Source organism: Geospiza fortis, unplaced genomic scaffold (genome assembly GCF_000277835.1).
Source record: "Geospiza fortis unplaced genomic scaffold, GeoFor_1.0 scaffold428, whole genome shotgun sequence".
NCBI lineage: Eukaryota > Metazoa > Chordata > Aves > Passeriformes > Thraupidae > Geospiza > Geospiza fortis.
Genome location: NW_005054409.1, coordinates 881,322 through 908,400, shown reverse-complemented (window position 1 = coordinate 908,400; position 27,079 = coordinate 881,322). Strand labels below are relative to the sequence as shown.

Here is a 27,079-nt window from a genome sequence, read left to right as displayed (position 1 = left end):
CAATTCAGGGAGCATGCCCAACCTGGCTGCGAGGAATGGGACGGGACACCACCGTGTCTACCTGCACAGCCAGAGCCAACCCTCCTCCCAGTACAGGATCAAAGAATATCCCCTGTACATCGAGGGCAGCTCCACGCCCGTGGTGGTGCGGAGCCTGGAGAACGACCAGGAGGGACACTACAGCGTGAAAGCACAATTCAAAACCTCCAACTCCTACACAGCAGGGGGAATGTTTAAGGAGAACTGGCACGGGGATGAGGTGGACTCTGTCAGGCTCACCCCATCCCGCTCCCAGATCATAAGGACTCCATCTCTGGGCAGGGAGGGCCACGAGAAGGGCTCGGGCAGGACTGCGGTGTCGGACGAGCTGCGGCTCTGGTACCAGCGCTCCACGGCCTCCCACAAGGAGCACAGCCGCCTCTCGCACACCAGCTCCACCTCCTCGGACAGCAGCTCCCAGTACAGCACATCTTCTCAAAGCACCTTTGTGGCACACAGCCGGGTCACGAGAATGCCTCAGATGTGTAAAGCGACATCAGGTGAGAGCCAGGCCCGGGCGGGAGGGATGGGAGCCTCATTCAGCGCAGGTCAATGTCAGGCGTTACACCCCAGCTGGAGAGCAGTGCCAGGACACAGCACGTTATCTGGCCTGCACACACTGCTCACCAAGCCTAGAGGTGTAACACTGGGGGGCAGGCCTTGTCCAAGACATTCATATATGGGAATGTTTGGAAATGGGCTCAAAAGACAGAGAGAGACCAAAGCCTGGTTATTGCCAGGTCTTTCCTCACAGTGCAGTTAGGTTTTGGGTGATGGCACTAGAGGCTGAAGGTGACAAAGCTATGGGAGCATCACTATTCATAATCACAGCAAGGGGAGCAATGAAACAAGCAGGGGTTCAGTACAGACTAGGAGAATGTATGTACTCACTGAAACACCAAAAGTATGAGAAAGGTTAAGTGGGGCATCCCAGCCCCTCCACCCCCCACGAAAATGTTTGAGCAATGACATCTTTGTGCACTGCTGAGACTTGGTTTTCCCATGCAGCTCCAATAACTCTGCTGATAATACCCTGAAATTCAGAGTGCTGCAGTTTGTGCAGTGCTTTGCCTCTGTGTTATGTACAGAGCGTTGGTGTTAATATTAAACATATACGTTGTGTACACCTCTGTGCTGTTAATATTAAATGGTAAGAAAACAATCAAATTCATTACACTGAGAAAGAAGGCTACAATGTGTGTGAAAGAGTCCAAGGTTAAATATTTACTAGCCATCAGTCACTCCTTGTCCAGCCAGTGTGGACAGATCAAGGACTCGCTAAAGACCTGAGCCACGTGCCTCAGCCTCAGCATGGGAGACACCATTGTCCCAGCTGCACTTGCCACTGCCTCCCAGGCAGAGCAGTGCATTGTCCACCCATGCTGGCTGCTGGCCTTCTGCCATCCCAGCGTGGTGCCCAGTCCATGGTGACCCCCATGCTGGCACCAGGGGGGCCCTGCACTCGCTGCCACCTCCAATGTGGAGTCAGAGGCTCCTCGTGGGCCATCAGCAGCTGCCCAAGAAGGGGCTGGTTGATGTCTGATGCCAGCACTCACAGGAGTACCAGGGGGGGACCAAGACACAACTGAGCAGCTGCTAGAACCATCCTGTGTCTCCCTCTGAAAATCTGTCTTCCTCCCTTTGGTTGATTGGCATTTCTGTTCCATGCAGCAACAGAAAATGCTTGAGCACTGGAAAGCTTTTGGTTAGCCTTGGAAATGGTACCAGTTCAGGAAAATGGTGGGTTGGGGTGAGAGCAGATAAAGATCACTGTCAGGCAGTCCATTCCCTAACTCAGCTGGGTTTTAAACCTGAATGTGATACCTGTGCAGCAAAAGAATGTTCAGTAATCAGAGCATGGCCTGACCAGTTGGCAGCATAGATTGGTTTTGTGTTCAGAGTCTGTTCCCAGTCACAGCTACGGGAGGGTACTGACCTCAGGAGCTGTCAGCTCCAGAAGCAGATTAAAATTTGTTTTGCCCTTTAGGTGTCATTTGGCAGCAGCTAAAGAATTTAACAGCAGAGAGAGGGGTGCCAGGTAGAAGCCTCCATCATTTCAGCTGATAGGTCAGTTGGGCTGCACAGTCCTTCAAGGAGGATGAGACTTCTGGTCATGTATTACATTCTAGGCATGTGTTAAATTCAGAGGTCACTGTATAGACTTGAGGAGGAAGAAAGATTAGTGAGGGGGTTTTATTTGCTGCACCCTCACCAGGGAAATTCCCCCAAGAGCCAGTGCCCATTTATAGTCCAGCTTGCTTCTGTCTTTGTTCAATCATGCTAAGCCTTCCTTGGGTCCCTAATAGGACTGTCAGCAAAGGCAGGCATTTTTTACAAACCCACAGTGAAAGAGAGTTGTAGCTTTTGAAATCTTCACAGCAGAGTACTTGTCCAGGCTCTCAGCACTGCCAGCCCTGGCTCCTGGGAACATGGAGCATCTCCCACCACCCCTGGAAACAGGAGGCTGAGCCTGGCACGCTGAGCTCCTCCACTTCAGGATATGGCATCCAAGCAGCAGCAACCAAGTTTCTGTGCTGGGAGAAGTGTGGTGTGTGCCAGGCAGGATCAGGAGAGCCTGGGTGTCTGTACTGAGCTGGAGCCTGAGTGTTCCTGCAGAGCTGAGGGCAGACCCAGCCCGTGACGAGCAGCAGTGCCAGCACAGGCTGTGCTCCTGTGCCATGTTCGGGCACAGTCACCCAGGAACGGGGCGAGGCCTGTCCCAGGCTGTGTTTGCTCACAGCCAGACATGTTTCTGCTGGTCTGACCAGCTGATGCTTCTGAAGCACCCTGACCTTTGTGTTCTCACCTCACCAGTCGTTTGTCTCCACCCTTGGTTGTTTTCCAGCTGCCTTACCTCACAGCCAGAGGAGTTCCACGCCGTCGAGCGAGCTCGCAGCCACACCGCCGGGCAGCCCCCACCACATCCTCACCTGGCAGACTGGGTGAGTGTCTGTGGGGGCAGCTCAGAGAATCCACATCCCTCCCTCCCACTGAGAAAAAGCTCCCCACACACTGTGGGGAATGTTTCCCATGTGCTCCATAGCCTACATCCACATGGAGCATTTCCAGTCCCCCACCTGTGCTCTCGTGGTGGTGGAGCTCTGGTTTACACTGAGCAAGACATGGCTGAGTCATCCACACCCAGCACTGCTCCAAGCAGTGTCAGATCCACAAGGAAAGGAGCCCTGCAGGTTCCTCCTGCTTGGACAGTCTCCTTCCTCCAGTCTTCTTCCTATGTTGAAATAGCTGATGTTTCTCTTTTAGCAGCCATCACACTGGCTGTCCACACCAAGACCCTGTTGAAAAGGCAGGGTTGGTGCCTGCTGTACCTGTGTGTGCAAAAACCTCATTTTTCTGCTCAGTTTCCCCCAGCAATGTGTCTGCATGACTTTTAAGGGCATCTGTTTTCAGCTGTGACATGAAGGTGCTTCACCAGAGTGTGAGGGAAGCATTACACACCCATAGCTATTACTAATCTAAATACAGTAATTGGGTTCTTTGGCACCTCTTTACAAGGCAGGGAGTTCCAGGAGTAAATAAACAGCCTTTTGCAAGCTCCCATGGTTATTCTCTAGCACTCTCTGTCCAGCAGTTCTGTCCTGCTGTGTGAAATAAAGGTCATTTCTAGATCCCATCTAACTCAGCACATCCAGTGGGATGAGATTTTGGTGAGATCAGCTAGATCTGACACTACAGTCCTCAAAATACCCTCGTGAATTGAATAGGAAAACAGAGCTGATACCCTGAGTCATGAATTGGAACTAACTTTGAAAACATTTCACTGTGCAGCCACTGGAAAACCTCCTGCTCTTTAATTACCCATGTCACCTATGACCAGGTTTGACCTCTGGTTTTACTCCAGCACTGTTTGTGACTGCACTTTAAATTGGAGCTGAGGAGAACCACAGCCACCACCCCTTAGGCTTACCTGGATTTTAAATTCACACATTTGACATCTAGTCTTTGCATGTGCTTCCAGCTTTAGAACAGGAGAATGTTCTTGGTCCCATTTCACTAAAAGTCATGGGATAGCAAGATAGGCAAAATGGTACCTGCCTTAACCATACACTGCAATTTCCACTATTAAGGGTTTGAGACTAAATTCAAATCTTAGTCTCAGTCTCCATCCCAATGCTAATTCTTCTAAATAACTTGGTGATGATCAGAATTAAAACTGGTGAGCAGCCAGCTGAGACATCTGTTTGGATAATCCCAGCTGTCTTGCACCTTGCCTCTCACAGCAAAAATACTTTTAAGCTAAATTCTCAGCTGGTGAAAGTGAAGTTATCTGGATTTATAGCTTAGGCCCTGCACCAACAACCAGTGCAAAAATAATTGGAGACAAATCAACACTTGTTTTGTATGTGAGCACAGTACCCGAGGTGTATGTGTATAAATACAGGAGTGGATCCAGTCTGCCATTAGATGCACAACAGATTCCTCCACTGCAGGAGTGCCTGTGCCCTCCCAGCACGACTCCACAGGTTGACAGTTCTCCCCAACATGTTTTTGTGTCACTAACTTTTCCTAAAGATGATTCATCCACTTGTTTCCCCACTGGATTAATAAGCTCATAACAATGTCTGTGTCACTTCTTTTCTTTAACATTTCCTCTCTCCTCTTTCCTCCTTTTTTGCTTTCCTTTGTTCAGAGAAGCAACAGACAACTCACCCACTATGGATGAGTCTCAGTCTCCAACCCACCAAAGTACTGATGAATAGAGGTATAGTAAGGGAACGTTTTGTTCTTTCCTCCTCCTGCCCCACACTCGGTGAGCACAGTGCAGTGCCTGGCCTCCTGCTGGAGCTGCCCTTCAGCTGTGTGCCCCTTCGTGTGCCAGCCAGGCTCCCTGCAGGGCTGGGGAGCATTCCAACCCTCTGTGCCTTTCCAGAGAGTCTGTGCTGTGGCACTGTCCCCTGTGAGAGGGACATGGGGCCAGCCTGCCCTGTGTCCCTGCCCTCCCCTGTGAGAGGGACATGGGGCCACCTGCTCTGTGTCCCTGCTGAGGCTGAACGGGCACAGAAAGGGGGGAAGGGGGAACAACAAATCTGTGGCTCAGGAGAGTTGAAAGCAGCGTGGGCAGAGAGCTGTGGGGACAGGCTGGGATGGCCCACCTGCTCTGTGTCCCTGCCCTCCCCTGTGAGAGGGACATGGGGCCACCTGCTCTGTGTCCCTGCTGAGGCTGAACGGGCACAGAAAGGGGGGAAGGGGGAACAACAAATCTGTGGCTCAGGAGAGTTGAAAGCAGCGTGGGCAGAGAGCTGTGGGGACAGGCTGGGAGCAGCGTGGTGGGGACACCAGGGTGAGCTCAGCAGCCCTGGCCAGAGCTCCCAGCCTCGCTCCAGCCACAGCTCCATCACACCTTCCTCCTCCTCCCTGCCACAGAGCTGGGGCTGTTTGCAGCAGCAGCACCAGCAGAGAGGTTTTATGGAACAAGGAGCAGCCCTGGCCCCATTCCTGTGGGAAGACAGAGGGGGAAGGGTGGAGGGAACATAAAAACCCTCAGAGTATTTCTGTTTTAATTAAACTGCCATCGCTGTCTGACACTCTCATTTGAATCTACATCCATTCATAGCTGGCATCTGTCAAGTGCTTCAAGCCCAGCTTTCCAGAGTTATCCCATAAACCTCTGTACTCCAGCACTGAGCTGGGAAACAAAAGGCTCTTTAACATGCAAATGTCGATGCCCTTGCTCAGGTTCCTCTCAGACACCAATCCCAGGGAAAACAGGTGGAAAACAGGGCAGAGGAAGCAGGAATTGCACCAGATGTGAGATCAGTGCTGGGAGGTGGGGAGGGAATGCAGGAAGGGGTGAAAATCCCTCAGTAGACAGAAAAAATATGCATCTCCTGCCTTTGGCCTCAAAGCAGTCTCTACTTTGGAAGTTGGTTCAAATCAAAGTGTGAGGGAGAGACATCAATTCTGGCTATGACTGCACAGATATAGCAGTCACTTTTCAAAAAGATCCAGATTTTGACCTCTTTTCCTCTGGGAAGGAGCTCCACAGCCTAAGCCAGGAGCTGATGCTGGGTAGAGCTCTTAACGTAAATAGCACAGAAAATTCTTAGGAATTGTCTCATCTACTCAGTACAGACAAAGAAAAAGCCAGGCAGCAAAAGAAGCAGTACTTTGTCAGGAAACATAGCCTGAGATGAGGACTAGGCTGCTGCAGCAGAACATGGTCCTTTCCACATCAGACCTGGCATGCTCTCACTAGTCCCCTCCTGGTTCATCCCTGGAAAGCCACATCACTCTGGGACTGCTCAGTGATGCACAAGGCTCTGCCCAGAGCAGGAGTGCCACAGAAAGTGCCACCACCCTCCTCCTTCAACATTCCCACTGGGTGGTACAGCCCATGTCCAAGTGAGCTGCTCTAAGGAGTTGCTCCTTGGAGAGCATCCTAGAGAAAAATCCCTATCCCAACTCACTGCTGAGCAGGACAGCAGGCAGAGCCTCAGGCAGGACAGAGGCACAGCACTGCTGCTGTACCCAGGGCAGGGGGGAAGAAGACACAAGCAGAGTGCAGTGGGGTCTGTGAATACCCTGTGTTCCTCTCCACCCATAACACAATGTTGTGTGCTCATGGTTGAACTTCCCAGGAGCACTCACTGTCCTAACAAAGCTTTCTTTCTCCTGCAGGAACTACAATGATAGCTGTTTCCTGGATTCTCCCCTCTATCCAGAATTAGCAGATGTCCAGTGGTATGGGCAGGAAAAAGCCAAGCCTGGAACTCTAGTGTGAACCCCTGACCTCAAGTTAATCACATCAATGCCATTCTGAGATCACCTCACTGCCTCTCATTTGCCTTACCCAGATGCACTGTCACCCAGCACCAGCTTCAATTCTAAGCACTTTTCTCACGATGCAATTCCAGACAACATTTGTGGAACGCCAGCCCTGAGCCATGCACCCTGGCAGAGCAGCACATCCCACTGCCAGAGGGTGCCCATCCCTCCCGTGGCCACAGGGCAGAGAGGAGCAGCCATCTGGAGAGTCAGTTTCAAAACTGGGTTTCCTTTCCTTCCAAGGCTTCTATCAAAGATTAGTGTTCCACAGCACGTAACAGCAGCAAGAGTTCCATGACCTGCAAGCTGAAGCCAACAGCATTAGTTTGAAGGGGTGGGAGCAGGACAGAGGCTGAGAAATGGAGATCATATTCCTGAAAGTGCATCTGTTCTGAAACAGTAAATCCCATCCCTTCAGAGCTGTGTCAGTCTCACAATCAGGTCAGCACTGCCAAAGATCTCCACACCACTGTTGGCAGGATGAGTTGCTCAGCAAGTTCTAGCTACAAGAACACCTCCCTTCTTTAACTCTATGGCAGACACGACCACCCCCTGCAAAATGGCATTTCCTTCTTCATTTGGAGTCCACCTACACACAAGCAAAAGAACCCCCTGTGCTGCAGGCACACCCGAGGTCTGGGCTGGTATCACAGCATCGCTGTCTGCGAGCCACTCCTGAACTGGACACACAAGGTTTACAAAGGCATGACCTAAAGCAGAGGCGAGTACTGCACTCACAGCATCTCTGTGGCTGCCACAGAGTGCCCAATACATGGAGAGGTTGGGATTGTATTGGTTGATTTGATACAGATAAAAATTGCCAAAAAAAAACCTTTCCACAAGCAGACCTGGCCAATAAATTGGGATCTATCTCTGCACAAGGGAAAGCACATCGCGATCGAGCTGGCATGGCCAAGCTGCGTTCACATATTGGTTCCACTCCTATTCCCTTCGTTAGCACCAGTGTAGCAAAGGGCTCGTCACCCGTGTGCTGCCGTGTGGGAGAACTGCTCTGGCCCCTGGAAGGCTCCTGGAGCAGGGTTGGACAGCCAGCAGACAGGGAGATCTTCCCCTTGAGACAGAGAAAGGGAAGCGACCGAGCGAGGCGCCGGACGAGCGGGAGCAGCACGAGCGCGGCCTGGAAGGAGCTGCGAGTTTACACATACTTTAGAGCAATGCTTTATACATGTCAAGCCATGGAACTTTCAAAGGCCTCAAAGACACTTTTGTAAGTAAGGAACAAGTGCACAATCTAGGTGGATGTTGAAGCTGGCACGTCTTAGTCTTCACTGCGGTGCTATGCTGTTTTTATTGCCACTCGATGGGGGCAGCGCCCGGCCTTCCCCCGTTGGTGCGTGCAAACGATGATTTCCTATGGGAAAGGCATTAACAGAAACGGCTGGAGGGGGTTACTTTGTGAAAAGCAGAAACTGAAGTTAGCTTTAGTTTAAGGAAAAAGGAAAAAAAAACGTGTGAGAGTGTGTGTGTGTGTGTGTGTGTGTGTGTGTGTGTGTGTGTGTGTGTGTGTGTGTTCCAAGAATAACAACAGCGTCTACCAGACAAAGTAGAGCGAAACGTTTCAAATTAAACACTACGACTTGGGGGGCTGCCACACCTTTTGGTATTAAGATTGCTGGAAAACTGCATTCCAGGCTTTAAAAGAGAATGGGTTCTGTGTAATTAGGCTTTGAAAAATGATGGGGTTTCTAAACATTAATGCAAGCAGCTCATGCCAATTCCTTTCTGCAGCTCACACCAGAAGTGTTGGCTTTGGTTCCCTGCACTGCTGCTTTGCATCCCTGGTGAGGTGGGGAGGAGGCTTTGCAGAGATGAGGCAGGACAGGCAGTTATAATAGTTATTATATATATGAAGGCTGTTATTTGTCCAGGGAAACCTGTGGCAGAGCCAGGAGTGGATGGGGCAAGAGGCCAGGCTGGATGGGGCTCTGAGCAACCTGGTCCAGTGGAAGGTGTCCCTGTGCCATGGCAGGGGTTGGAACTGGATGATGTCACTTCCAACACAAACCCTTCCATAATGCCATGATGAGGAAATTCTTTTATGTTCACACATGAAGCATAAATGAATTATCCCTCTGAGAAAAACCCACAAAAACACCGGCAAAGGGTTTACAAAGGTGACCACACAAACCTTGTGCTTCTGGGCCTCCCTGAAGCATCAGCCAGGAGTGCAGTGCACCGTGACAGTAATTGAAGCCTTGCTTTCAGTTCTGGAAGAACAGCCAGTGGTGAGATTGCAGCCTTTATCTAGACAAGCAAAATGCTGTTTTCACCATCTCTTTGTGCTTTGGAGTCTTTAACACGGGAATTATTTCAAGCTCCTAATTGGATTTTTAGCTGGATAAGAGATAGTACTGATTAATGACATTTACTGATAAAATTTGGTAGCCGAAGTAAAAGGATTAAATAAGGACCAAATTAAGCTACAGCAAATAATTTAGCCCAAGGATTTTTAGGGGCTCTGAGCAACTGTCTGTTTTCTTTTTAATTTCCATGGTAAGTGGTTTGGGTTTGGTTTTTTTTCTGTGTACCTTCTTTTAATTAAAAAGAATTCAACAACAGCGGCAGTATGAGGCCTCTGGGCACCACAGGAAGAAACATTAATTCCTCCAAGACCAGCTCTGCAGTTTTGCAGCAAAGGTTAAAAGGTGGCAGCCCTGAAATTAGGGGGGGGGGGAAATAAAAATATTTAGCCTGAATTGCAAACAGGCTGGAGTGGAAGAAGAAGCTTTCTAGAAATGGATTGAGTTTTGCTTTGCGTTCTGCTTTTCTGGTTTGCAATCAAGGCACATGTGAGCAGCCAGTCTGGTAGTAAAGACAGATTAAGTAAAACAGGTTTTACTGTTTAGCTCAATTCAATTAAACACAAATGTACATAAAATGTTAATCATATGAGATTAACATATTTAAGTATAACACGGAGGGGCATATACATAGCTATTATAGACAAGCACTTGACTACCAACTTAACCCCTCCTTTACTTTTTTATTTTTCAAGGCTCCATCTGCCATAAAGTCGCAACCACGTTCAGTCTCTGTGTCTGACACTCCCTCTGTGTGGGCAGGAGCCAGGGGACAGCCCCTGCAGGGGCTGTGCTGGGAGGCAGGGTTTATTTTTAAATGATATTATATGCAGTCGAGTGTTGAAAATGTTGAATCAGTCCAATTTGTTTTCACTCTGTATTAGTTTTAGTTTCAGGCATAGCCAATCCCCATTCAGGTGCTATCAGATGACCAGTTACTGCTTAGTTAACTAGATGTAAAGTTTTACATATATATTAATGTCAATAGTTTTATTACAAGTTGTGTAAAATGGACTCTCTAGTTTAAAAAAAGGAAAAAAAAAAAAAGGAAAAAAATTAGGTCTCTCCTGAAATTGACTTTAGAGCATGGAAAATGATTTTACTGGATTCTGTTCAACTGTAATCAAGGAAAAAAATATGTATGTTGTAGAAAAAGTTGCAGAATTAAAAAAAAATCTGCTTTTAATTTATTCTTTTTGTATTAAGAATTTGTATAGTTACCTTTACATTTTGCAAAACGGTGTTGTCAACACTTCCTTATTAAAGCATTTTCAAAATGAAACCTTGCCGTGGTCTCTTTGGGAGGGCAGAGCCCAGGCAACCCTTACCACTGCCAGAGATGCTGCTCCAGATGTGTGCACAGCTGGCCAGGGTGTCCATGAGGGACCTGCTGCTTGGCTGACTGCAGGAAACACTGGCATTGCCCAGAAAAGCCCACCCTTCAGAGATCCCTCAGGATTCAGCACCCAGCAGATCCATGCTGCCTCCATGCCATCTTCTCCCAGGCACTGGGCCCAGGGGCTCAGGAGGACCAGGAGTGTGACTGATGTCCCACCACTGTGGGAGCAAAGTCACAAATAATATTTCCTTCCAAAACACAACTGGAAATAACTCAAATTCATGCTCATTTACATGGATTGGGTGTCAAGTTGCTGCAAGGCTGTTTCAGCAATGCCAACAGCTGTGGGACAGGCTGCAGCACCAGCACATTCCCCATGCTCCAAGGAAGTGACTTCCCCAGGGAACCCACTCCAAGAGGCTGCTCTGGCTCAGTAGGGCAGCAGTGACCCCTGCACAGGGTTAGGGACATCACTGGTGTCCCCTCTGTGGCCCCTTTGGCCACCCAGAACCCCTCAAAACCACAGGGAACTTCCAACAGCCACAGAGTCTCACATGGGGCCTCCCACACTTCCCAGTGCTTCGTGCTCCTTCCATTTATTCCTACTGTCCATGGAGCCTCTTCCCCTCCCAGCACCTCCTGTATCACCCACCCAATGCCCCCCACATCCCAGGGGGAGCAGCAGCCCAGAGCCAGGCAGCCCCTGTGACCATCACCCAGGAACAAGGTGTGTGCATCACCAAGTGATGTTGTTGATGATGATGATGATGATGAAGTTCATCACCATTGCCTGCAGTAAATCCCCAGCAGGGTCTGGGATGGACCAAACAGCCACAGCAAAGGTTTTCAGACACCCCCTGCACTCTGAGGCCTTGGCTCAGATTTCTTGACAGTGACTGCAGCAGTGCTGCAGGTCGCTCTTCAGCTTCATTGCTCAGCTTCAAACAACAAAAAAAAAAGTATTAAAAAATAATATAATGGAATAACAAATGAGTTCAAGTGCTTGAATTTTGTAACTGTTAAAAAATTCTAATCTGATTGCATCCCCATGGAGGACAAAAAGAAGTTACAAGAAAAAAGGTCATTTATCCAATAAAAATAAAAATTCCACACCAAAATCATCATAAGGTGCTTCATAGAGAAAAGAAATACCCAAGCAAATGCTTTGGCCATTTGACATCACAGCAGCTTCTGTTCTGCTCTGTCAGAAACAAACCACCCACCTCTCAATAATCCTAGGAAATTCCCTGGGTGAATGGTCTCACAGCTTGGGAAAACTCAGCTTTGGGCTTTTTGTCTCCTTTCCCTCCTAAATGCCATAATAAAATCCAAGTAATGTGGTTTTCTGCAGCATCCTGGGTCTAAGGGGCTCCAGGTAAGGGGCTCTGTCATTCTGTGATTGCCCATTCTGTCTTCATTTGGCACAATAATACCAGTACCAATAGTTCTAGAGCTCACCTTGCACAGACCCTTCCACAGCCAGGCTTGGGGAAGGCTCAGGGACTGCAACAAATGCCCAGGGGCACTGAAGTCCCAAAACCACTCCAGACACCACCATGGTGAACTCAGGACTTCATCTGAGGGTTCAAGTCTTAGGATTGAGCAGAGTTATTTCCGCCTAATGCAAGAATTATCAGAAATAAACATCTGGGAAAGCCTAGAGGGAAAAGTAAATTGGTAAACTGAAACATACCCTCCCCACAAAAAAAACCCCAAACTGTCAAGCAGTGTGCAGCTGCACCACACCCACTCCTCCCTGGACTAGACTGAGGGTTGGGATTTTTTTGGCTAAGAGGCATTATTAACTATTTGATCACGGTCTGGTAGCTGCAATTTGGGGCCATCCAGCTGCAAAGAGCCTCCAAGCCATGATGAAAAGCAGCTGCTGTAACAGTGTCCCCCTGGCCCCTGTCCCCTGAGGACCAGAGCTGGCTCTCACATGCTGGACAGCTGGAAATTCTTACCCTGATATGCCGTGAGAAAGCAGTTCCCAGCTCCTCAGTTCCCCACACAGCACCATTCCAGGGATTGCAAGGGGATAAAGTTCTTCCATCATGGGATTCACTCAAGCTGTATTTCAGGGACTGTCAGCAAGGAGCAACATTGCTTCAACTGCATTCCTTAAAACCTGATCAGACCAAGACATTCCAACCTCAAATTCACATCCCTACAGGAGGCACACCCCCACTCAGGGTACCATTAAAATTCTCCTCAATAATTAGCTCCAAGGCAGGAAGGAAAAATCCATCCAGCACTATTACAGATCCTCTAAGGAATCTGCTTCCCACTAAAGCAGATGATACAATGCTCCTTAAACCATCCCTGGCCACTCACTTGCTGCAGTTTCCAGGGAAATTACAGCTCTTCTGAACAAGGGACAATATTGTCCCTCAATTATTTACAGAGTTCAAAACGAAGGTCAAGATAAAGATTTAGAAACAGTTCAGGAAACCGTCTGGGTGGGGAGAGGGATAAAGTTGCAGTGTTACAAATGTTTCCGCTGTAATAACGCCCCCAAAGAGTATCTGGACAGAGCACTTCAAAGAAAATCACCAGAAAGCACTGTTAATGAAACTCTTCCATGCTCTTGACATCTGCCCAGCTGCTCCCCACAAATCCCCAATTCCTCCCCAAAGGCCCTTCCCCCAAGAGACAGTGAGGTCCCATCAGCCTCATTTTATTACTTCTACACTCTTGACATTTTCTCTGGGGTCAAACACTCCAGACTGGAAATCTCCTGTGTCCAAAGAAGCACTTCAGAATCTAAGAGAGTCTCCAGAAGAACCTGAATTTGTCCAAGACTCCTCCCAGCTCCCTCAGTATCCCTCACTGTGCCACAGGACACTGGGAACACCCAAGGGAGACAGGTCACTGCTCGAGAAAAGGGCTCCAGTTCTGCTCCAAGCTGAGGTGAGGACCCAGACAAACCCATTCAATGGAATAGGGACACATTTCTTCAGGAAGTGGTTCTGCTCAAAACTAACAAAGTTTCAATATTTCACTGTTTATGCAGAATTAGACATCACTGTTCCCATGACTTTCCTCACCATTCCTAGGCAGGATACACAATGGTAAAGATTTGTGGCTGCTAGAAATACTGTTCATGGTCATGGGAGGTCCTAATTATTTTCTCTGCAATGCCCAGCAGATTGAAAATTTTCTCCAGATGTACCAAAATGGAATTTGAAAGCCTCAAGAGCCATAAGATTACTTCCCCCCAAGCCCAGAAGGTTTATATTAAAAATGTCATTACAAAAAAAAAAAGCCAAATCAGATGCATTCAAGATCAAAAACTCTTTGCACTGAGGCTGAGAAATATATAAACCTTTTTTTTTTATTCCTGATAAATACCACATGAAAGATTAGCCAATAAAGTCTTCATATTTACAGAAATAACCAAGATTCAGATTCAACTGCTTCCCTCTAATCATCTCCCCACATCAGTCTCCAATGCAAAAGCAGCCAAAAAGAGCTCCACATATGCTCCTTGCAGGGCTGAGACTCATCTATTGCTCTAAAATATGGGAAACAGTTCAATTTGCACAGTTCCCTGAATAACAAACTGAAATAAAAGCAGTTGTCATGTGCATTGTCCCTTGGTCATCGTCTTGGTCTTACACTCTTCAAAACCCATCCCTCTGCTGTACACTGGATGTGTTCAGCAAAAAGCACAGATTTCAAAACAAACCTAAATAAATGGGGTTTGGAAAAAGGAAGCTGTAAAAAAAATCCTCCTTTCTGCTTTTTTTGCAAAGCCCACCCCAAGTTCTTGTTGGTGTTCAGGCTCAAAGTTTGCCTCTTGCATCCTCTGGGTGCTGGAGCCCAAAATGTGAGGCCCAGCAGAGCCTCACAGAGCGTTGTACTCCACACATTTGGATGGGTCTGTTGGGAAGTGCTTCTGGCAAATGGTCATGAGCCTCTTCAGCCCCTAGGAATTAACAAAAACAAGGACAATTCTGTCATAAGGCTGCAGCTGTTGAACAAATTTAATAGCCTACAGTAGTACTAAGCTTAACAAGAATTAAAAAAGAAAAGGCTGCTATTTCGAGGTTGGGATTTTTATTTTGGTAGTTATTCTGTTTAAAGTTTGAGGTTCTCTTCAATATTAGAGGAGTTTGTGGCATAATCAAAAAGGCTACAGCTTCAATCCCACCTGGTAAGATTCCCAGTGAAGGATCACAGCAATTCTTTAATCCCTCTTTATCACCAAGGGAACAAATTATATCATAATTAAAGATATTTACAAGAAAGCTGGATATTAAAATTAATTCTAAAGAGCAAAAAGCAGTTTCAAAACAAGCTGCAGAGCCAAGGCAAGAACCAAACACTTCTCAGGAGGAGAACTGTGGACACAGGACATCACAGAGGCAAACTGAAGCAATCAAGGAGAAATGCAGAATGTGGACTTTTCAATTCTTCCAAGGCATCAATTACCAAAAACCAACATGACAAGAACCCTGTGATTATTTTCTTTCAAGTCACACAGAAAAGTCTAACAAAGAAGAAAGGCAATGCTGTGGTGGAAGTGTAATTCAGCAGTGACACTGCACTCCAAGATGGCAGAGCCACGTCCCTGTCATGAGACTCTCCTCATGGAAGGCAGCTCCTCACTCAGGGAAAAATGATTCACCAGGATGGTGCTTTGGCCCTTCTCATGCAGGCAAGCATGGATTGTCTGTCCAGCACCATAATGACTCCTTGTTTGGGATGTTCTCCCTCCAGAGTGCTGCAATCAGGAACAATTCCCTTCATGCAGCTGCTAGGAGCACAGGTAATAAATATCTCATACTCCAGTTTGAACCAAACTTGTCAAACAAGACCCCAATATCTAAAACCAACATGAAGAACGTACATGTTTAAAGCCAACTTTGTCTTGGTGCTGCAGTGAGTTGAGTAATTTAGAAGCAGAGGTATGAAATTCCCAGGGGGAAGATGAACTCAAGGATTTCCTTGGCCAACAGAGGAAGCCCCAAAAACAGAGAAGGCACAAACTGGGGAAGGAACATAACATTCCACAAAGTTATGTTATGTTAAAAGAGACCAAGCAACACTCCAGAGTAGAGATCCTTCTGCTCCAGGAGTGGCAAATGGACAGAGAAAGCCAATTATTGAGCAGCCTGGTCTGGAAGGTTCTCCTGCCAGGGGAGTTGGAAATTGATAGTCTTTGAAGGTCTCATTCAATCCAAACCACTCTGTGATTCTATGAATTCTTCTATAAATTATTCACCATTATAACACAGACCACAACAACATTATTTAGTTTAAAACTATTTCATCCATTAAATACTTCCAAGCATAACTGGAGCCTGTCTCTGAAGATGCATAACCCACATGCCAAATTTCACCTTACAAAATAATTGGTCAAATTTAATTTGTTGTCTCTGTAAGTGTCTGGAGGCCCCTGTGACTGACATTTTTTCAGGTTATGCTATTAAAAACTAGAGTTGAAGAGAAACCAAAGGTTCTACCCACGGCCCAAATACAGAGAGACTCAGAGCAGAAGGGGAAGTTGCATTTTGCAATCAATTTCCTTGCACACATCTGCAAAAGCTGAAAAGCAACAGGAGTCCTGCTGCTGAAGAAGGAAGACATTTATAAACCTCCCCTACCAGGAGCTCTGAGCTCCATGATGCTGCTCTGGAGGCTTCAGAGTTAACCCAGAAAGTTTTTTTATCTCAATGAAACTGCAACTGGCAAGAGCCAAACTCATTTAACAATACCAAGAGAGAAGGCTTGTTTCCTCAGTCCACCCACTGTGTGCAAAAGACAGAGTAGAAAAACAGCACTGCTACTATTTCCACAACCAGAAGTCCACATGAATATGAAGATGCCCAGGAGGAACTAAACCTGGAATTTTGAGCCCAGATTCCTGAATTAATTAATGAATGCATTTATTATATATTAGTATATATTATATTATTTATTATAGTATATTTATTAGTATATAGTATATGGTATATATTAGCATATCATATATTAGTTGCAGAAATAGTCAGTAGGACTGAATTCTACAGTATTAAATTCTGTGCATGTTTAAAGCAGGAGTTAAGCAGTGAGAGGCCTAGGAGAATCAAGCCTGCCTTCACAGCTGCTTTGGTGCTCATGCAGGATCACAGCAGTTCAGAAAAACCCATGAGACTGTTCCTGGCCCAGCACTGAAGAGCCTCCAGGTCCAGGATGAACCACTGTTCATTGGATGTTCTGCTTGACACAAACTAAACCAGTCCATTTCTGGGACCTGATACCACATCACCTGATGTTACCACGACACTGATGTTTCTCAAAGATCCCCCTAGACAAGCAGACCTGTTGGATTTCCAAAGCTGCCATTACCTGGATGTATTTCCTCTGAGTTTCATCGTTGAGCACGTGGGCCACGTGCTTGGAGAAGATCTTCTCGCGGCCCGTGCGCGCGTGGATGCCGACCATGGTGACACCGATGGGCCAGGGGGCGTTCCCAATGGCCATCTGCAGGTAGGCATCGTTGGCCTGGAGAGGGAAAGGCACCACTGAGCACCACACCAAGCATTTCTGCACTGCCAGGTGCAGGTAAAGCCCCATTCCAGTGTCTCTGATCTGGTGTCACTGCATGGTATTACCCAAGTGCACAGCGCGCCTTCCCACGTGGAACTCCGAGGGAAGTTTCATAAGGGACTTTCCCTCATGGAAAAAAAGAACTGGATAAGGCAGTCTGGTTATCTTGACCAAAACTAAGGTTTACTGTGATTATTTTCAATTCAACCATCTCTGGTTAAATAAGGTTACATTTGTAACCCAGAGCAGTAGCAGCAGGAAATCAATCAGGAATTTCCCTATCAAGAGTGCAGATCCTGCTTTAAAGCTGTAACAGACAACATTCCTGGGGAAAAACAGGGATAAATCTTGAAGGGAAATTTAATAGAAAGAGAGGCAGAAAGGAAGAGAAGTACAGAGCTTAAAAAAACCCAACATAACAACTGAGAACCAGCAAGTGACAGATACAATTACAGAAAAAACCTGAAGGACGTGGAACAGGACATTCCTTCTCTATTAGAGAGCAGCTACAAAACTCACTGATAAGGAGTTCATTTATCACCTCCTGTTCAGAAACTGGACAATAAGAAGCAGCAATCATGACCAGTGGCTGCAGATTCTTTCCAGCTAGCACTGAACAAACTGGGAGGTGAATAATGAACAAGGCAGGGGTGGCAGACAGACCTAAAAGCAAATCTGAGGAGAGGACAGAGCTTAGTCATCACCTGCATGGGGCAGAATCTGAACAGTCTTAGTCAAATACCTACTTGCTGACTTAAATATACTTCTGTGATCAGTGTGTGAACATGCAATTAAAGACCCTTGTAGGGTTAATTAAGGCTAAGTGGACAACTTGCATTCTGGCATTTGCCTGCTGTCAACACATTTATTTCAAAATTAAAATCTTCCAAGCTCTTCAACTAACAAAGCAGCAAGAATTTGTGGCTGACAGTATTCACTAGGGTGCACAAAGCAAGCAGGAGGCAAAAAGAGACAGAAGACAAGAGCAGACAAAAAGAGGCAAGTCTCTTAGGAAGTAAAACTGAAAAGGATGTGAGTATCTGTAAAAGCATTAGCCTAATGTAAAAAAGCAAAAACAAAACAACAAAACATCCAAATGTGTACTCAAGTCATCCAAAATCTTTGTGAAGTTTACTTAAAGGCAAGCACCTCCAGGAGAGAGAAGCACTGCTGATTAACCCAGAGATACACCACATTCCTGCATGCTCATTAGTTTGAGAAGGTATTGGAAAGGGAATTTCCACATAATGATGACAACCAAGAGAAAAAAAATGCTTCAAAAATGCTTCAAAATAAAATCTCACTATTATACATCCCACATGTTCAGTTCTGCTTCCAAATGATTCGGATTAAATTTGCCTCAGGCCATACAAAGTTTTTTTCAGCATCAAAAGAAGGCTTGCTTGCTTACTTGACAAATTATGTCAAATCCTCACAAGAATAGTAAGAAATACTAGAAATTTAAAGGCAAAAGACAGCTCAGTTTCCTCTGCATATACACACTGCTTCAGCAAATGCTATTGGTATTTCAGTTTCACTTCTGAAGGCAGCTACAAATAAAACCTAATACTGCCTTTGATCTTGTGTCCCAAAGTACTCCTGCCTCCTGCAGAGTTCATCCAAAAAAATCTTCTTATTAACTCACCTCAACCTTACCAGGCCACTTAATGTGAGTTTAGACAAAGAAAGGGACAGAGCCTCATATTCAATAACTCAGTTTGCCTCAATTATTTCCTAATTAATTAATCATCAACACCCTATTACTATTCAATACATTCATTTAACCTTAGAACATCAGGTTTCCCCTTGAGGAATGCCTCTGCAGCTTAATATACCCATCTCTGAGAAAAATTTTCTTCATGTTTACAAAGCTGTGCAGTTTCATGAACCTCAAAAGCTCTTCTGCCAGGCTGTGGATCAAACACTACTTAGAGTCTAACATTTCACAGCCATTTTTCATTTTGTTGGGATAGATGTTATATTTCCAGCAATGCATCTTCAAAATTAAAAAAAAATATGGAAATACTGAAGCAATAAACTCAATCTTTTATAACCAGACAGCATGAACATGACAGAAAAGTACAAACAAACGTACCTTCACGTATTCTCTTTGCAACATAAATTTAATAATATCTGTTATTGATTCTTTGATGTCTGCAGGAAGTGTCTACAGGAGAGAGGGGAAAGAAAAAAAAGACATTTACTTTAGAACAGCGCAGGAAAATCATCTTACTCAGCATTTATGCAAAGTTTAGCAACTACCCTTGCTTGAGGAGTTTCACAAAGTAAAACATGTTCATTATTCAGATGCAGGATCTGAAGAGGAGAGGTTAAGTGGTTACACCTGGTAGCTGATGGCAAAGTGCAAAATGCAACCCCAATTTTCTGTCACATTTGCAACCCAGGGAGCAGGTGCTGCTTTAAACAGCTGGAAAAGCAATGAGTGGGCACATTTCACTGACTGAGATAAAATCAGAACTGGGTGTCAGGAGCTGTAGATACAGAAACTGTCACCAATTCACTTATCCCCTCTCCTGGAAAGGGCCCTGCTGCTGGGTAATTGGGAAGCAAAGGCTGAAGAGGCATTTGGAGGTGATTCACCCTTTTGCGGAGCTTCCTGAAGAGCGGCCGCAGGTAGGACTCGGTCTGTTTCTGGGTGGCGCTGTTCAGCTTCCCCTGCACGCCCCGTTTCACGTAATCCTCCCTGGCATTCAACTCCTTGGCCCAGACTCCCAGGAGGAACTGCAGGGAGCAAGCACATCTGTGTCATGGTGCCATCTACTGACAGAACACAGGGCTAAGCCAGCATGGCAAAGTGAGTGTTTTTGGAAAAATCTGAAAACATTTTTCAGAAGGATAGACAAGAAGGGATAGGAACAACTCTGTTATCTTAATGTACACACACAAATTAAAGCTCCAGCTCTTGCTGTGACTTTGATTACCACAACAGTTACACAGGCACTGGCTGAATCAGCTGAGAGGTAACACAGGTTTCTTGCCAGGAAACAATTTCCTGCCATCCACTTGAACCTGTGGACTTCCTTTAAAACTCTCCAATTTCACTGCCAGTATTAGGTGACATTCCAATTCAGCTTGCACTGTTCCAAGGAAGCTCCTCCAAAGGTTTTGATGCCACAGTACCACACAGAGGCAGCTACAGACAACTGCCTCAAATATCACACGAAAATCAAAACCGTATTTATTTTGTCTGCAAAAGCAGGAGCAGATTTTGAAGAATGCTACTCTCCCAAGAGCTCTTTCCCAGATTTGGCACAAGTCACTGTTGTGACTAACAAAGGCTGTGGAGTGCCAAGCATTTCAAAAAACCCACATCTTACACATAACATGTGAGATTTTCCTCTCAAGCAGCTGAAACCCATCCTTCTATTCTTGAAATGTATCTGCATGGCATTAATAATATGACACAACTATAGAATAATTAGAGTTTGTTACCTTCAAGAACTTTGTTATGATGTCCATATCATAGTGATCATCACCCCGTCCTAAGGACTCTCCCAAAGCCTGGAAAAGGGGAAAAAAGGGCCATTATTTCTACTTTGTCTAGTCTGCCAGCACCACCCCAGCAGAGCATGGTTCACTGCACCACCAACTGCAATAAATCCCACAAGAAATCCCAAACACTTGTCATGGAACAGCTACAAATGCTACTGAAATTCATTAATCTATTAAAAACATTTCCATCACAATGGTAATATGATTATTTCTAAAAAGTCAATGCAACAGTAATTCTTCAGTCATTACTACTAAATTATTGGCATAATTAGCAGCTGTCTGACTGCACTGTATTAAGGGGAACTGTGGGTGCACTGCATTTTTTGAGATCCCCAAAGCCATCAATTAACCTAATTATTTTGTTATGCTATTTCAATTCCCTGATGTACTGGGGCTTTTTATCATTTAATTGCAACTGTGAATTTGAGGGAACAAATTTTTTTTAAAAACCCCAAAACCAAGCACCAAACCACTAAAAAAGCCCAGCTGTATGCTCCAATTCTCCACCATCCTGCCAAAACCTCAAAACTGTAAATACTAACAGTAAGTTTTATAAACATTTTCCAGTAGGAATAGTTCCATTTATAATCAATTTCCATTGCCCTGATGTTTCCAAAGTGAGTTTTATTTTTAAAAATCTCCTAGATTTGAAGTCAAAGACAATGTAAGCCTTCATGCTCAAGGCAATGCAGCTGAAGAAACATAAAATTAAGATGCAGTGTTTTCAAACTTCTTAGAAGAAGATTTTTTGCATGGCTCAAACCAAGCCTGCCCTACTACCACAAAAAGGGGTTATTTTAAGAGATTTAACAGATCAATAAAATTCAGGTGCAATACAACTGCTGCTATCCACTCTGGTACTGCAGTTATTTTAAACCAGAACCCCTGGCACCGTAACAAAAAACCTGGACTATTTTTTAATAATAATGTATTCACTTCAGCTTTCAGTTATAAATCGTATTATTTCTTAAACACACTTTTGGAAGGATGTTATGAAGATTAACTCCTGCAAAGAGTTTTGAAGATTAAGGGTGAAAGTCTTCAGCTCAAGTTAATGTGCTTTTCAAAACATTATCCTGAAATACCAGGTGCTGAATGCATTTCCTGGCACTTACTTACACAAACACCACAGGATTCTTTCAGAACAGAGCAGCCACCTGCACTGAAGTTTTTGGGACACATTATGTCTGCACTTACATTTCCTGGGGTCTGCCTCCTTCTGACGCTCTTTTTTTTTTTTTTTTTTTTGGTCCTAGATATTTTTATATCAAATGTTCTTTCTGTGCAACTATTTTTCAGAGTCCTTCTTCCTTGTATAGGGAAAATTAATTGGTACTGACCTTATTACCCTCTCAAATGTTTATTGGAAAGGGCTTTGGCATTTATGACAAGGTAATGTACTGGAATTAAATTCTCTACTTCTGAAATCCTGGAGAATTAATCTTTACTGTATCACTGTCTTTGCAGGCAATAGCTGTCCCCTTGGGATGAAGTGTTGTAAACAAAGACCACTTGAGTTTTCACTTGTCTCTTGTAAGCACCTACAGTGCAACTCCAAGCCTGGAAACCTAATTTTTCTCCTTAAGAATACTAGAATACTTCAAAATGCCCAAGTCAGCTATTGAAAAGAAGACAATTTTGTCTAAACAATCCTGAAGCTTCCTCACAGCAACATACAACATCTAACATCCCTTAGTTATGACCTATCCCATACCTCTAGTTCTTCAATAGTAGTATTCTCCTCATGGACTTTCAGGTCATTCTGGGAGTCATCATCTCCTGCTTCTTGGCCACCCACAATTTCATTCAGATACTGCTGATCAATCTTATCCAAAGCAGCCTTCAGGTCATTTCTCAAGCCCTAGGAAACAGAAAAAAAGAAAAAAAAAAAGAGACTGGTTGATAAAAATCCCCTCAAGTAAATAAAAGCAATTCAGCACTGTCACTGTGAGCATCTAATGTCTGTTCAAGGTGCAAATTCTGTAAAAACACACATAAGGGTTTAGTGTTGTTTGAATTTAACTGAACTCCAACAACAGTTTCTGCTTCAGCACTTAACAAAAAGTAGGTGCATGAACTTCTGAAGTGCTCATACCTATGAAAAATACTTTTTACAGTATTTTCAGCAAAAAAAAAGCCTGGAGGATGGAATCAGCCTCTAGGATTTTCTTCAAGTCATTTTCTCCAAGCAATGCACTGAACCACCCCAAAACAAATGAAAACCAGACCACAACCATCATCAGCTCTACAAGTCTTCACATCTGCCCTGAAAAAAGCTGTAAATAAGTCTCACTCCTTCAGTGCCAGACGTAAAACAATAGTGTTGCTTCCTTTTATTACAAATTATTTAAACATAGCAGAATGTTTTATTACAGATTCACTGCTTAAAACCCTCTACTTTAGAAGAGGTGACTAAAAAATCCAGAATCAGTTTAAAACCATATTTAAATTTAAAAGGTTCTCTCAAATAGAACACAAAACTCACCTTAACCACAGCTGAAGGATTTGCCTTCTCATCTTGAGACATAAAATATACAGCTCTATAAAGGAGTATGACATTTCTTACCCTCAGATAAACTCAGCTACTCCACAGGGAATGGATATGCACAGTTACTTCCCCTCTTCCATCATCACACTTAGTTGTCTGGAGCATTTCTATTAATCATTTAGTTACTCTAAAAATGTCTGAACCACAAGGCTGATTCACCAAGCAACATACAGAATCCTACTAGACAGCAGCAGGAGTGACTGAAATGTAACAAAAATCCAGCACAGCCCTGTTTATGGGCTCTCTATTTCCTAATCCTGCTCCTGTGCTCAGTGTCTGGAAGGGAAGTTTTCATTAGCAGAGCTTTTATTTCTAGATCTGTTTATCTTTATTTTAAAGACATGGAGAGGAAGAGGCTTCCCTTTTATGGGCAGCCCCAGGAAAGACATGTAAAACAATTGAGTTTGCCACAAATTAGGGAAGAAAATGCAAACTGTCACTCTTCTAGTAAGGCTGTAAATTTGGTTAACAGTGAATGCAAAACAAAACTCAATCATATCTCCTTACTTAACTGATCATTCCTTAAGACAAAATGAATAAATTAATTATATCTTCAAGTCAGTTTTTGAGCTGATGGCTACTTCAAAGGGAAGGGGGAAAAATGACACTTCCATAACAAGTTGTAGCTCTGGAATCCAGGGATTTGAAAAATCATTTCTATCCCAGAGAGACAGTATGCAGTCCTGCTCTTACTTACCTGTGCCTTCTCAGGGTGCACATAATCACAAATAGAGGATTATTTTAATATTAAATGACTGTTCTCTGCTCATTAAAAAGCAGGGGCAGAACAAACTGGGGTATTAGTGCCACCTGAAAGCCCCTTTACCAACTGACGAGGGCCTGGTAGGTTTCTAGGGCTGAACTCTGTAACTTAATTGTAATTGTGCACAAAAATCTGATATTTAACAGTTTCTCTGGAAAAAAAAAAGAAAAAAGAAAAAAGGAAAAAAAAAAAGAAAAAAGAGAGACAAGAGCCCATATTCTCCTTGCTGTCTATTACCCTCTCCTCCTGAAAATTAACAGCTACTGAAAATGATTTTCAGTAACTTTTCCAGGGTTACTTACACCATGAATAAGTAACTAAGAGCCAGGCTTACCTTGTTCACTTCAGGTGCAAGAATTTCTATCTTCCTCAGGCGTTGAAATGCATCATAATCTGTTTCTCCAAAGAGCCTGATGGGCTCACCCCTCTCTCGTAACCTCCTGATAACCTGAAAAGAATCAAAGCACTCCCTGACGCATAAAGGAAGCAAAATAAAATCCAGAATGACAGATTTATTTACTTTGCTTAGAATAACAAGCTGAGCTAGACTGGAGAGGAAATGGCAATATTTTAAGCAGTCAAAAAATGTTCCAGACACTTTACAATCTAAATATAAAATTCCCACGGTATTTCAGTGAAAGGTCATTCCAAATATTACTGATCTAAATTTTGCATAAAATCCCAGGCTGTCTGATATAGCCAAACTTCTTCCTGCTCTGACTTGTTTAAACAAATAGACAAAAATCATCCCTCTGGCAGAGCTTAAAAACCATTTTCCAAATCACAAAGGAACTTGACAATAATCTCACTCACCTATTTGTCTTGGCAATAAAAATATGAACTGGGCTGCAGGTTGTCCCAGCACAGCTAGGAGATAATCTGCTGAAAACCCTCATCTTTGAGCATTTGGGAAATATGAAGTCCCAAAATCTAATGGGATAGTTACTTTAAAAGTAGATATTACAGAAGGGAAAAAGCCTCCCCCAACTTGATTCAAACCTCAAACCAAACAAAAAACCAACAATCAACAACCCCCATAACCAGCCCTGTAAAACCCTGAATATCCTGACAAATTAAAGGGAGGTATGACATGCTTGGATGACCTCAGCTGTGAATTTCAGTATTTCCAAGATTAGAGTGTATTCTGTACTTCTGAACTTCCTGCTTCTGCTCTGGGGTGTGGATCTGTTTGTGAACTTAAATCCACACAGGCATTTTTACCCTTAGAAAGGCAAAGAACATCCCAGCTGCTCTGGCTTTAGGACTGTTTCTTCTAGAGGCTAAGATGAACTTCCAAAACTTGATTTTTATTTGTGCTCAGACCAACAAGTTACAAAGAAAAGAAGCTCAGGGAAAAATAAATCTCAGAAAAAGCCAGCATGCCATCATCAGTGCTATCCAAGAATCATGCTGATATTTAGGGTAGCTCTCTGAAAGAGCTGTAAGATGTTATAAAACATCAGTGTAAATCCCTGTAACAGAGAGGCTCTACACATCTGCACCTCCCTATGCATTCCATTGGACAGCAGAGCCCTGATAAGCAAAGATAATCATTAATTGCTAACTGCAAAAATAGAAGCTTATTATTAAATAAAACTGCCATAAAAAGTACAGTTCACTGGATGAAACAGCCCTAACAAGAAATTTCAGGTGCATTTGCTGTAAACTCAAGGAGTCAGTTTATGCTTTTTGATTTTACCTCCTGTCTGGAAAGAGTCATTGGTAACTTTTCCTCTGCCAGTTCGAGTTCCAGCACTGGGTTTGATGTAGTCAGTGGTTTCTCCTCCTCTTCCTGCTGCTGTACCTACATTTAACAGACAAAGTTACTCATGTGCAATGAAAATAAACCCACATATTGATGAGAAATGATGGCAAGATACAGAACTCTGGAACACAGACTTTAGTATGACAAAATTAACCTTTAGTTTCATAGTTTTATGGTTTTATGGTCCATAATTGCATCTCACAAAACAATAAAAGTTCTTGATAGTATCAAGAACTAACATTTCTGCAGGTTGCAGGAAGCACTCTCTCCAGCAAAGAGAAAGGACAATTGCTGAAGTTTGGCTGTCACTTCAGCAGGCAGATGCCAGCACTGGTGCCAAAAATAACAAATCCACCCTCTGCCTGTTGAGTCCTGCCCCTGTTCCATCCTTCCTACCCATGCAAGACCATTTGCATCAATGTGTGATGAACCAGAAGGGGGAAATTATTCAAACAGAAAATACTCTGACAAACACAAATACTGGTACTGTTCCCAGCCTGCTTCACTTCCTCATCCAGCTCCCAGCACGTGCACAGACAGAAGGACAGCAAGGAAAACCCCCAGAGCAGGGTGAGAGTGGAGCTGCCTCTCCCAGGGTCAGTCACAGTGTTTATTAGCTGCAGCTTCAGCAAGCTGAGCACAGTTAGCAGGGATCCACAGTTTCTGTTGGGTTTTGAGAGGTAATGCACCTCTCCAGCCTTGTTTTAGGTAATGCATCTCTCTAACAACCTTGCCAGTTTCTTACACGTAAAAAAAAAAAAAAAATCAAAAAGAAACCTCCAAAAAAGACACAACTCCTCATAGGAACAGGATTCCTCTTAGTCTAAAAGAAGGTCCCTGAATCAAAGAGAGCATCCCTTCTTCATTATTCAGTATTTTAATAATGCAAAACAACTCTTTGATCCAAGTAACTTTGAGACAGCAGCCATGTAACTGCAGCTCCCTGTATAAGCTCAAATGCAACACTTCTGACAGCAGGAGCAGATTGCTGCTGATAATATTCCTATAATAAGGAAACCTCTTCAGTGCTCACTCACATGTTGTTTATTCTTAATTTATTTCCTTTCTGTACTTGCTAAAAGGGAAACAATCCAAAGAATGCTAGAGCAGCCTGCAGCATTCCCTGTGCATGGGCAGCCTGTATTTCTGTATTTGGGTTGATCAATCTGAGGAAAGTACTGGACAGAAATTCTTTTCTTTTTAATAGGCTTTTTATTCTTTCAGGATACAGTGCCAGCCTTGCTCAGATGTCAGTGTGACTCTATGGGGATGGACCCACCCCTGGGGCCTCAGCTACAAGATTCAGCAGTTTCAGATGTACAAATCTACATTCAATGCTGTATTAGCAATCACAGAAAAAAAAATCAATCCTACAAGTACAGATGTTTGGAATGAAGAAGGGAAAGACAATTAAATCAATGTTTAACACATAAAGGGAGGGGGAAAATAAAATTGCCATCAATGCAGGGAA

At 44.4% G+C, this 27,079-nt stretch overlaps 2 protein-coding genes across 2 annotated transcripts in view; one reads left to right on the top strand and one right to left on the bottom strand.

The window, feature by feature from the left end:
- The window catches only part of FRMD4A (FERM domain containing 4A), a 201,447-nt gene extending 191,019 nt beyond the window's left edge, over nt 1-10,428 (top strand). Inside the window, 4 exon segments of the mRNA XM_031061326.1 lie at nt 1-539; nt 2,885-2,981; nt 4,691-4,762; nt 6,679-10,428. The exon segment at nt 1-539 is cut by the window's left edge and continues 16 nt beyond it. Coding sequence (XP_030917186.1) covers nt 1-539; nt 2,885-2,981; nt 4,691-4,760 — 706 coding nt within the window. The 3' untranslated portion in view covers nt 4,761-4,762; nt 6,679-10,428.
- Nucleotides 10,429-13,794: 3,366 nt separating this feature from the next.
- PRPF18 (pre-mRNA processing factor 18) overlaps nt 13,795-27,079 on the bottom strand; it is a 15,366-nt gene continuing 2,081 nt past the window's right edge. Inside the window, exons 4-11 of the mRNA XM_005426300.1 lie at nt 25,543-25,647; nt 24,178-24,291; nt 22,247-22,393; nt 20,473-20,541; nt 19,621-19,761; nt 19,115-19,186; nt 16,819-16,974; nt 13,795-14,413 (exon numbers count right to left, since the gene is read on the bottom strand). Of these exons, the coding sequence (XP_005426357.1) occupies nt 14,333-14,413; nt 16,819-16,974; nt 19,115-19,186; nt 19,621-19,761; nt 20,473-20,541; nt 22,247-22,393; nt 24,178-24,291; nt 25,543-25,647 (885 nt within the window). The 3' untranslated portion in view covers nt 13,795-14,332. The remainder of the gene's footprint in view (nt 14,414-16,818; nt 16,975-19,114; nt 19,187-19,620; nt 19,762-20,472; nt 20,542-22,246; nt 22,394-24,177; nt 24,292-25,542; nt 25,648-27,079) is intronic.